Genomic DNA, 12,356 nt, shown 5'->3' on the forward strand with positions numbered 1-12,356 from the left:
ATGATAAAAAAATTCGGGTACCTTAATTCTAATTGTTGTTTTTATATTAGTATTTAGATAATTAAAAAAATATGGAAAAACAAAGTGACACCACGTATTATGCTTTCGATACATTAAAACAAAAGAACGTAACGGCTCCACGTGACCTCAAATCTTAGTGTTAAAAGCGATGTACCGCGATTATACTATTGGTTGAAATTATTAGCGTCACTTAATAATTTAAAGAGATTGAGTATAACAAACTCAAGACAATGAAGACCATGCATTTTACTATAAAAAGGACTGAAAAAATTCTTTTGTAATTTATAGATAAATTTACTACTAAAAGACATCTGTAAATTCATCAATATACATCACCAGTTACAACAATTTCATTGACATAGCATAAACTTTTATGATACTGCATCCTTCGAGCGTGATAACAAAACATATTTGGAGGATACAGTGATAATGCAGCAAAAGGGTCTATCTTTGAATAGTTAAATATAATCAATTCTACTATATACTCTTTCCATGAACATAGATCACATATATAATTATATAGAAAAAGTTATAAATCATGTGAAATTTGCATGCGTACATTTATATACGCAAATTTGATGAAATATTTATAAGGGCAGTTTATGTAGTCCGTGCATTCACCATACATGATTTAAAAAGAACAGTAGTAATCATACGTTCATTGTGCAATCTGAATACTATGTTACTTCGAGTGTTACTTGTATATTAATCAAATTTCTTTTACTCAATTTATTATCTTTATTCAAAGATTATTTATGAAATATAATAGCATCAAATTTTATACTGACTTTTTATGACTAAAAAATTAATTTACTAAATTTGTCAAACTAGTTTTCTAAAGTACCCATTTCAAAATAGCTTTTTCCGTTGTGATATTGAATCAAACAAGCGAAAATATTTGTAACTGTGAAAATATTAAGACAAATAAAAATCTTCCGAATCATATTCAAACATTTTAATTACATACTGGTAAATCGTTGAAAATTAAGATGTGACATTAAAGTAATGCTTATTTTATATTAATCAAGGTACAGACCCTGTCTACACACATATAATCGTACACTTTGCATATAAAATGTCAGTCATTCAATTAGTTTATTTAGTTTTGAGTTATTTAAATTTCATTGAATCACTTCTGTGCAAAATGTATAGCAACAGACAGGCCCTTTTGTCGTATGCTCACTGCACTTAGATGAAAAGAAACGAAGACTTAGCTATAAAGATCATCATCCCCATCATCCTGGAAGGTTTGATCACCTTGTGCTGTATCTTGACTACCACCAGCTGCACTTTGTGGAAATCTATAAACATTAATTAAGCATTATTCATTCTATATCCATAAAGCATACAAACCATATATTATAGATCAGGTATTTTGTTGCTTATAACATTTTTTATATTATCTGACTATTTACATAACTATGCAATTATATCTAGATATATGGAAATATATATTTCTTTAGATGGTTTAATTAAATAATTGAAAATATCAATTTATAAACAATATTCTTAGCTAATATATAATACGAAAGAAGAGATATCTTGTGATGGCTGCAATATAAACTGATGTGTTTAAATATGACACGTGAAATTATAAAATCTGAGTAGTTCGAGCACATATGCCTCCTTCATATCATAAATATATTTTTCAATATATACTTATATTCACACGATTTTAAAGCTATATGTGACTTCTTAATACTATTTATGATTATAAATACGCACCTGAAATTTGTTCCAAATCCTCGAGATTGTTGAAGAGTTTGTGCAAACATTTCATATTTTCGAATATCATTATCAGAAACAGAACGTCTGGCAAACCTCATTGCTTCTTCAAAATGTGCTCTAGTAATTTCTGGCACAGGATCATCTTCTTCCATCTATGATTAAATGAACGAAAATTTATATACAAAAATAAATACAATATACATTAAATAACAAATATAGTATATACATACATACTAGTTAAATATCATACTTACATCCATTGATGCAGATGGATTATTTGCACGATCTTTTTCTCTGCTGATTTCCGTCTCAATACATTGCCTAATGGCAAGTTTACATGCACGTTGACAAATTTCTGTTAAATCCGCTCCGGAAAATCCATGAGTTACTTTGGCTATATAACTCAAATCTACATCCTAGAATATTTTTCTTGTTATTAAACTATTGCAAGAACATAAATATTACAATTAAATTATATAAATTATCATTAATTACTTTAGCAACAGGTGATTTTCGTAAATTGGCTCTGAATATTGCTTCACGAGACTTCTCATCTGGCAATGGTATATAAATGAGTTGATCTAATCTACCAGGTCGTAGAATAGCTGGATCAATAATATCAGGACGATTAGTTGCTCCTATAATGAACACATTTTTCTTTGCGCCCATTCCATCCATTTCAGTTAAAATTTGGTTTATGACACGATCTGCTGCTCCGCCAGCATCACCAACTGTGCCTCCACGAGATTTTGCAATAGAATCAAGTTCATCAAAGAATAATACACATGGTGCAGCTGATCTTGCCTATATAAACAAGAAATAAATTATTATTTGCATTATATTTTATATTATATATCAATATATATTATTAATTTCATATTAAGTTTAATCTTACTTTATCGAAAACATCTCTGACATTGGCTTCTGATTCACCAAACCACATAGTTAATAATTCTGGGCCTTTGACAGAAATGAAATTTGCTTGACATTCATTGGCAATTGCTTTGGCTAGTAGAGTTTTACCACAACCTGGAGGTCCATAGAATAATACGCCCCTTGAAGGTTGCATGCCAAATTTCAAGAATTTGTCAGGATGCTCAACTGGATACTATAAATCACAAAATGATGTATTAACGAAAATGATTTCGTATTTGTATACATATCATAAATACGATACTTCATTATCAAAAATGTATTGCTATCATCTTACCTGTACTAGTTCTTGCAATTCCATTTTGACATTTTGTAGACCTCCAATGTCATCCCATGTAACAGTTGGTACTTCGACAATAGTCTCACGCAATGCACTAGGACTGCTTTTACTCATAGCATACTGAAAATAAAAATTAATAAAAAAATTAAAATGAATACATAATATTTATATAACTGACAATCAGAATCATTACTTTAAAGTTTTCCATAGTAACAGCAAGAGATGATAACACTTCTGCATCAATATGGTCATCTTCTAAATCAATGAGATCCATTTTTTCACGAATTTGTTGTAAAGCTGCTTCAGAACATAATGAAGCCAAATCAGCGCCGACGTGTCCATGAGTTTCTGCAGCGATCTAAAGTATTGTAAGAAATCAGTTAAAATATATATTTAATAATAATAGGCGTATTTACATTATTTTTATAATATCACACTCGATGGTGATTTTATACTTACCTCTTCTAAGTCTACGTCATCTGCGAGTTTCATATTTTTTGTATGAATTCTTAGAATTTCCAAACGTCCTGTTGCATCTGGTATACCAATATCGATTTCTCTATCAAAACGACCAAATCGACGAAGAGCACCATCAATACTGTTTGGTCTATTAGTAGCAGCCATTACAATGACATGCGAGCTTTGTTTCATACCATCCATCAAAGTTAACAGTTGCGAGACTATACGTCTTTCGACTTCACCATGAGTCTATATAAAAAATACAGAAAGTGCTGTCACTAATTATAATATAAATGTATAAATACTAATCAATTAACAAAGACCTTTTCCCTTTTAGGAGCAATTGCATCTAGCTCATCAATGAATATAATTGCTGGAGAATTTTTCTCCGCTTCTTCAAATGCTTTTCTCAAGTTACTTTCTGATTCACCGGCAAGTTTACTCATAATTTCAGGACCTAATAATATAAAATATATATTATAAAACTTTTACATTGTTTATATATAATACTTAATATTTTAATTATATTTTAAATTGAAATATTGACAAACTTTCTTTCAAGATATACATACCATTTATAAGGAAAAAAAATGCTCCAGTTTCATTTGCAACAGCACGTGCAATAAGTGTTTTACCAGTACCAGGAGGACCATACAGCAAAATGCCACGTGGAGGCTTTACTCCAATAGCTTTAAAAAGAGATGGATGTCGCAATGGTAATTCTACCATTTCTTTGATTTGAGCCAATTGTTTACGTACACCACCTATATCATCATAACCAACAGCATTAATTGCCTCTTCTTCTTCCTGCAAAGACAATTATGTATAAATGTAATATTCATCTGATAATCGAATCGTCAAATAAATTCAAATATTTATCTAATACTAACTTCTCTTTTTATAGGATCGCCTTCACAGTGAATCACAGTATCTGGTGCAACTATACAAAATGGACCTGGATCAGTTTCAACAACTTTGAATTCTACTGCTCTCATACCACCACGAACAATGAAATTATCATCTTTATGAAGTGGACGATATGCTTCCAAAAAGTATGGTTTTAAATAGACTTCAAATAAGTTTCTATAAAATAATAAATATTATTGAATAAAATGATAAGTATTAACGATTTTTAATAGCTTGTAAAATAATCAAACTATTAAAATTATATACAATTATAAAATTATATATAGCATATTAGGATTAAATTATTTATAATTTATATATATAAATTTACCCAGCAAGTCCATCTACAGTATCATCCATTGGTAATATATGAATTCGTTTGCCATATTTTACTTCAGGACAAGCATGAACAGATACAACATCGCTTAAACGAACACGTAAATTATTTCTGACAACACGATTCATACGGATCTTTTCATCTGGACAAGTGTCATCTGAGAGAACAATGCATACTGTCTCTTTACGTCTTTTTCCTCTTAATAATACAGTATCTCCACGAAATAATAGTAATTCATCCATTTTTGCTTGTGAAAGAGCAACTACAGAATTATCATCTGCAGTTGCTTCGTCTACAATTAATCTATTGGGTTTATCCTTCTTACGAAGGATTGCTGTCGCCAAATCTTCTCTGTAATGATCATAAAGCATATCATAAAATACATAATGAAGTTAAAATTAAAAATTATTATTATTATTTAATTTAAAATAATTTTATTAAACTGTTTTTCATCATATTTAATTGTTTAAGCAATAATGAGTCATTAGTAATGTCTAATGATAAATTATAAAAATACATACCCATCATAAATTATACATTATATATTATTTTTCTTTTTTTTTTTTTTAAATTATTCAACTTTAATTAGCTTAACATAGAATATTACAATATTTGATATATGTGATTTAAACATACATGTATTAGTAATTGATATAGATACTTAATACATGAGTCACATTATTATTAAAATCATTAAACGAACATTTGATTATCTCAGGCATCCTATATTTTTTTATAAAAATCTTTATGCAATTCTTTGGAATACAACTTAAATTTAATATTTAATTTCGAATATTAAACAACTTTGATTTGACTGATTGTTAAAATCCCTTTGTCACGTTTAGCCTACCACCATTCAGCCATGATCACTCAAATGATAAGAGGCATTCGCATCATATAAAATAGTAATACTGACAAAAAATAAATTGAACAAAAAAAAGATCGATTTTTGTTCAGGTGGAATCTAGCAGTCGTGAAGAAATAAGATATCTATATCTTAGAAAACATAGCCTTGCGACGACATGATGACAACGTAAAATTGAGACCCGACCGACGCACAATTACCTACGTGTCTTATACTTGGATAAAGAAAACAGCGGCAAAGATGACGAAAATCATCATAGGTACAGAAATTTATTCTACGTAATTATATTTTCACTTACCCTTTTGTATCACCCATTATACGCTTGATTTAACGAAGGAAAAATGTGTACGCAACGGTCACAATTCGATCTATAGAACTCGCAACTCAGCAACAGTATCACCCAGTCCAATGATTATCCCACATTCGAAACTGTCATGGCTTGCGTTGGACTCCCCACCACCAAATTTGTAAATTAAGGTGCGCGCGCATAGTTAGACTGTCTTATTGTTGAATATCGATGATTGGCTATCATTATTCGCGCGCGTAAAATCCTCCAATTAATAATTTACAAGTATCACTTCTACTATGCAATTGGAAAATTTTTTTTAATTTTGGGAAGATCATTGGACGGATATTCTTATAAATTTTAATTTGAACGATTAAAAGAATTAATTTTTATTTGTTTTAAAGTTGTTTGTTACATAAATAGATCATTTTGTTGATGATTAAGATACATAGCTGATTACACTTTCTCAATTATAGCAAATAGTCACGTATGACTCACTGAATAAAAATCTTTAGTAAAAAAATATCTATCTATATGTAATACGGAAAGTTGAAATTCTGTCATCGATAAGTAATAAAAATACATAATAATTTGCAAATTATTTCCATGAAATAATATCTCTATTTGTTAAAATTTTCAATTCAACCAATGAAAAGATATCTTCGAGCTTATGCCAAATTCATTAGATTGGCTTGAAATTCTTTTCTGACATAGTGTGTTAGACTTTAAATAAATTACGTCATATAGTCATATGTATGTATGAAGTGAGAGTTCGATAAATATACACACTTGTCAAATTGATCTGCAATGGCCGGAATAAAAGGTTATTCGGCATCTTCTTGATCGTCTGATATGCGATTTTTCACTTTGTGAAATTTCGAAGAAATGGCATCAATGGGAGGAAATTTCTATAAAAACTGTGAAACGCAATATAAAATATCGAAACATAACCTTCTTGCTTTAATTGTCACTGTCAAAAATTTGTACATACTTCAACTTTTGCTTTAAATTTTATAATTTAAATATGTCTGTTTTTCAATGTCGAACAAAAGTGTATCATATTTATGCTATTTAATTCGTCATAATTATAGTCAACTTCGTCGTGTTCAACATGATATTAAAAAGTGAGGAGAGAAAGCTTTGTCCCGAAATTTCTGTTATAACTTGTTTTTGGTTTAAAGTCAGTAATTTTAAAATAAATTTTATATAAATCTAGCTATTTATAAGCTAATAGCTTATTAGCAGAAAAATAAAATTTCATTATGTAATAGACACAAATGTACATATATAAAACAAGATAATAGTATAATCATATATTTTAATATATAAAATATATCAGTTTAACATTTATATAAAATTATATCATTTTTTGTTTCATGTTATGTAATCTGCTACCCATTATCATTCAACAGCGTAAGTGCTCTTTTATTAATATACAAATATTTTATTTTTCGTCAGTTAATTGAAATAAAATAATTATATATATTATAGATTGGTTCTTCTGGCATTCTCTGGCTCTATTGGTATGACATTAGTTATCCTTGGTTGTGCATTACCACAATATGAGTATGTTTTTTGTATCATTTAATATTATATTGAAATATATTTAATAATATTGATTGTAAATATATTTTTCAGAGTATGGTGGCCATTTTTTGTAGTTTTATTCTATATATTGGCACCAATTCCAACAATAATTGCACGTCGTTATACAGAAGATCCAGCAAGTAGTAGTAATCCATGTTTAGAGTTGGCAATATTTATTACAATAGGATTTGTTGTATCTTCATTTGCTCTTCCTATTGTATTGGCACGAGCACCCGATGAAAATCCAGTTGTAAGTTTTTATTATTATTCTTTCATAGTTTAATTTTTTATATTTTATTAAAGTTTAATATTTTGCTATTTATTTTTAAAGATACATTGGGGTGCCTGCTATTTAACTTTAGCAGGGAACGTTATTGTTTACTTGACCTTAGTTGGATTTTTTGTAACTTTTGAACAAGATGATGTAGATTATAACATGTGGTGAAGTGATACTTCATTGTACTTACAAAAAAGGTAAATATTAAAAATTACTATTAATATTGTTTATTATTCTATGATGTATACACATTTGTAGGTTTTCTATAAGATCACTGAGAGAAAGAGAGAGATAAAGAAAATCATCCAACATGCTGACTGACAGCTATGTGTTAATACTAAAACAATATAAACCTATTGTACACTATTTACATAATATAAAAAAAATCGGTTTTATTATAACATAATTGATATTGATATTATATCAACTAGTATGATAATAATGCACTAATATTAGAAAACATGATGGCATAATACAGCTTGATGATCAAATTATAAATTTTAATCTAAGAGTAATACACACTTGTCATATAAGAACCATATATCTTTTTATTGGTAGAGTTATCAACAAATGTAACAATGCAAAGATATATGAAGTATATATATATATATATATATATAAAGTTTTATTTTTTATTTAATATAAGAAAAAATCCTTCATAATTATAATAATAATAAAATTAAAGTTTATTATTTGTGGTTATATCTTATGCTATCCTATAAAAATAAAATTCGCCGAAATACAGAGGTGATTAATAAAAATTGCTAATTAAATATAGTTTTACATTTCTCTAAGTCCATTTCATACGAAAAGTTTAGGTTAATCTATTTCAAAATATTTTTAATTTATTAAAAAAGAAAAAAAAAAGATATTGATTTTTAAAATAAGATAGTTTAGAATAGAATATTAATTTTTGAGGTAGATATACAATTTCTTAATTAGAAGAAAAACATTTTTTCAAATAAAACATAATTTATTTAAATAATAAATACGATTCAATGAAATTTAAACTAAATATTAAAATAATATTTATTATATTATATATATATATATATATATATTACAAATATATTCAAATGAGCTATAACATTTAACTTAATAATTACATATAAAATAAATTAATAACATTTTCTTGTACAATTATAAGTTAAAAGACTTATTATTGAAAGACATGAAAAGATTATTTGCATTATATTATATACATTTGTTACACAATTATATCATTATAATTAAGCAAAGAAATGTAAAATGTTTTTTAATAAAAAAAATGTATTCAAAAATTTATATTTTCTTCTTAAAAATTTATTTTTGACAATAAATAAACTAAAATATTCAAATGATTCTGATAATGATATAAATTTAATATATAGAAAGTTTATATATAAACTAAATCAAAAAACTTTATATCTATTGGAAAGATATGAAACTAGAAAGATCGAACTTGTATTGTATATAAAATATCGTTATCGTCCCTGAAATGAATCATTTCACACATCTATGTGTGGATGATTGGATGATATGGATAAAGTTCATATCTGACACTTATCTTAACATCATAACCATAATATCTTTAAAGAAGACCTGTCGTAAATATTTATTATTAAACATGGCAGAATGTAAGTTCACACAAATAAAAAGTAAATTTTCTAAAAATTATCAATAATTTTCTGTAATTTTTAAATATAATTAATTTTTTTAGCACATGTAATAAAAAGTATGGATTCAGATATAAATAATGATAATATCCCAATGATGGATATTACAGAATTATACAGTACTTCAGATATGCAAGATTATGTGCAACAAAATTCATCACAATTTCCTTGTAAAAAAATATATATATAATCTTAAAAAATTAAAACAAATTATAGAAGAAAATTGTATCATTATAATTAAAATAATTATATGGTTATAGTACGGTCTGAGGAAAACAATATCCTGGAAGATTTGGATTCTGTAATCCCATATGCAACTTGTCATACAAGAAAATCTATACAAATATCATTTCAAAATCATGCAGAAACTATTGTATCTCGTTTACAATGCAGCAAACGACTCATGCAAAACGATTTAACTGCTGAACAACTTAGAATGAATATCTTAAAATCTATGCCACAATGTTTAACAATAAGAAGATTGGTAAAGTCTAAATTACAAACAACAGTGCAACAAAGATCAAAAAAGAAATCTATTAGCTACTGGAAAAGGCTCAAGTATAAAATCAATTTCAGTTTCCGAAAGGTTTTATATTATTTTATGATAATTATTTATAATGAAATACATAGGCATATTTCTTAATTATAAAATAAATTTTTTATTAATATAGGCGTATATGATAATTCAAGATATTGGACAGACTATGGAAATTTGGTACCATATCATAAAATCAATAGAAGGTCAGTTTGGAAGTGGAGTAGCTGTTTATTTCAAGTTTTTAAGATGGCTAATTCTTTTAAATATTATTTTTGCTCTCATGAGGTATTTTCTAATATTTATATTTTGTTTATTCAATATTTATATTTTGCAAAAAATAATTTTTGAGAGATTTTATTTAAATTTTGTATATTTATAGCATTATTTTTATTGTTCTTCCACAATCTTTGGATCAAGTATATTTACCTTCATCTATTAATGCTTTGGATTTTGTAACAGGCAGTGTAAGATTGATAACATATTATTAATGAAATGTTTTAGAAAAAGGTAGTTTTTCATTATTAATAGTAAAAATATTGCTTATATATATCACAGGGATTTTTTGAAAATACAATAATGTATTATGGATTCTATAATAATGGTACAGTGGAAAAAATGCTTAGCAGTACATACAATATTCCTTCTGCTTATTTTATTACATTACTTTGTGCTTATATATTTACATTCATTGTACTTTCTGTTAAGTGAGTAATATTCTTTATTAAAATTTTATATATGCACATATATTTTATGTACTTTATTTATTTTTTATATAATTACATTATTTGTTGCAGGGTAGTATTATCTTATCGAAAACGCTATATTGAAATTCGTGAGAAAGTACACTATTTCTATTGTAACAAAGTATTTTGTGGATGGGATTTTGCTATATCTTCTACGAAAGCTGCAACTTTACAATCTATATCAATTTATAGAGAATTACAAGAACTTTTAGCAGAAACAGAAAAGCATTCACGACAAAATTGTCTTATAACATTTTGTGTTATGTTTGTACGTATAATTATTTCTATAATCACTTTTTTTATGATATGTGGGACTAGTGCAATACTATGGATATTATTAAGTACACATGAAATGGATAAATCGAAGACATCAGTAATGATTGTACCTGTGGTTATTACAATTATTATGAATGTATTCTCAATAATTATCTCTTTCTTAGTAAGTATATAATTATATTAGCTTAACTATATAAAGTAATTATAAGCACAAAATTAAATATATTATTTTTCATTTTAGGCCAAAGTCGAGAAATATAACAATAAACGTACTGAATTGTATGTAACTGTTATTAGAATTCACGCATTAGCTGCTGTAGTAATCAGTACCCTTCTTGCTTTTTGGCTAATACATAGCACAGATGGCTGTTGGCAAACAGAATTAGGAAAGGAAATTTATCGACTTATATTTCTAGACTTCATTATCTCTATTTTTATTTTATATGTAATTGAGGCAGTGCGTTCTATTATATATGTAACAATTTGGAAAGGAGTTGGAAGAACAAAATTTGATATTGCCCGTAGTACATTAAATCTTATTTATAATCAAATGTTGTTTTGGCTAGGTTGCTATTTCAGCCCATTATTATCCTTGATAATCATTATAAAAATGATTTTAACTTTTTATGCAAAAAAGCATAGCTTATTAAATTATTGTGAGCCACCTTCAAGACCTTGGAGAGCAGCACAAACACAGACTCTTTTTTTAGCACTTTCATTCATTGGAATAATTAGTGTACTGATTATAATAGGATATATCATTACAAATGTACGAAGTGATGAATGTGGGCCTTTTAAAGGACATAATTATACTTGGGAGTATATAGTTGATGGTGTCCTTGAACTGAAAAGGGATAGTACTTTTTGGCTACTTATAAGTGAGCTTGCAAGACCCTCAATTGGAGCAGCCATATTGATTGCAATGAGGTATCTCTTCTATCTGTAAATTTATTTCTATGAATTATTTCTTATATGTTTTTTCTTTTTTATATTACAGTGTTGGAGTCTATTGGCTTAGAGCTAAAGCACAAGCGAATAAGGAAATGTTAACAATTTTGCAAGACATGCTCTTTCTACACGCACGAGATAAGCAATTTCTTTTTGCTAAAATTACTAACGCAGGTAAATGATACATAATACAAAAAGAATATATAAAAAATTACTTTAAACATAATATTTTATGCTAGGTAAAATTTATAGACAAAGTCGTTTAAGATCTTTCAATCGTTATGTTACTGATGAAACAAGACATTTTACTTCATCAAATGAGAGAGAATAGATATCACACATGAAATGTGAATAAAATATTTTACAAATTACAACTTAAAATAAAATACGCACAAAATGTGAATAAAATATTTTACAAATTATGAATTAAAATAAAATACGAAATATATAATTAAATGAAATGATAGTATAAGTATAAAAAAAATATCATTTTTTTATTTTTCAATATCTTTAATAT

General features: G+C 26.9%; 3 protein-coding genes across 5 annotated transcripts; 2 read left to right on the forward strand and 1 right to left on the reverse strand.

Moving 5' to 3' along the window:
- Nucleotides 1-291: 291 nt before the first annotated feature.
- LOC122633143 (transitional endoplasmic reticulum ATPase TER94) lies at nt 292-5,977 on the reverse strand. Its single transcript, XM_043820713.1, has 13 exons — nt 5,828-5,977; nt 4,659-5,015; nt 4,312-4,504; nt 3,994-4,228; nt 3,745-3,878; nt 3,422-3,670; nt 3,156-3,320; nt 2,960-3,082; nt 2,645-2,857; nt 2,245-2,553; nt 2,004-2,165; nt 1,747-1,901; nt 292-1,322 (listed from the first exon to the last, which is right to left on the reverse strand). Exons 1-13 carry the CDS (start codon nt 5,842-5,844, stop codon nt 1,232-1,234), a joined length of 2,403 nt encoding a protein of 800 aa, XP_043676648.1. The 5' UTR covers nt 5,845-5,977; the 3' UTR covers nt 292-1,231.
- A 549-nt stretch (nt 5,978-6,526) lies between these two features.
- Nucleotides 6,527-8,285, forward strand: LOC122633184 (leptin receptor gene-related protein). 3 transcript variants are annotated; one of them, XM_043820821.1, is made up of 5 exons: nt 6,527-6,638; nt 7,307-7,381; nt 7,454-7,652; nt 7,734-7,876; nt 7,938-8,285. In XM_043820821.1, the coding sequence occupies exons 2-4, from the start codon at nt 7,341-7,343 to the stop codon at nt 7,845-7,847; spliced, it is 354 nt and encodes a 117-aa protein (XP_043676756.1). In that variant the 5' UTR covers nt 6,527-6,638; nt 7,307-7,340; the 3' UTR covers nt 7,848-7,876; nt 7,938-8,285. The 3 variants fall into 3 exon arrangements, with proteins under 3 accessions (XP_043676756.1, XP_043676747.1, XP_043676765.1); XM_043820812.1 differs by having other exon boundaries at nt 6,564-6,939; XM_043820830.1 differs by lacking the exon at nt 6,527-6,638 and adding an exon at nt 6,979-7,228.
- Nucleotides 8,286-9,145: 860 nt separating this feature from the next.
- Nucleotides 9,146-12,265, forward strand: LOC122633150 (transmembrane channel-like protein 7). The gene is made up of 10 exons (XM_043820725.1): nt 9,146-9,295; nt 9,379-9,504; nt 9,595-9,920; nt 10,006-10,157; nt 10,252-10,336; nt 10,428-10,576; nt 10,667-11,054; nt 11,133-11,818; nt 11,889-12,013; nt 12,079-12,265. The coding sequence occupies exons 1-10, from the start codon at nt 9,157-9,159 to the stop codon at nt 12,168-12,170; spliced, it is 2,268 nt and encodes a 755-aa protein (XP_043676660.1). The 5' UTR covers nt 9,146-9,156; the 3' UTR covers nt 12,171-12,265.
- The last annotated feature ends 91 nt before the right edge of the window (nt 12,266-12,356 follow it).

The sequence above is a fragment of the Vespula pensylvanica genome, chromosome 1, assembly GCF_014466175.1.
Source record: "Vespula pensylvanica isolate Volc-1 chromosome 1, ASM1446617v1, whole genome shotgun sequence".
Lineage (NCBI taxonomy): Eukaryota > Metazoa > Arthropoda > Insecta > Hymenoptera > Vespidae > Vespula > Vespula pensylvanica.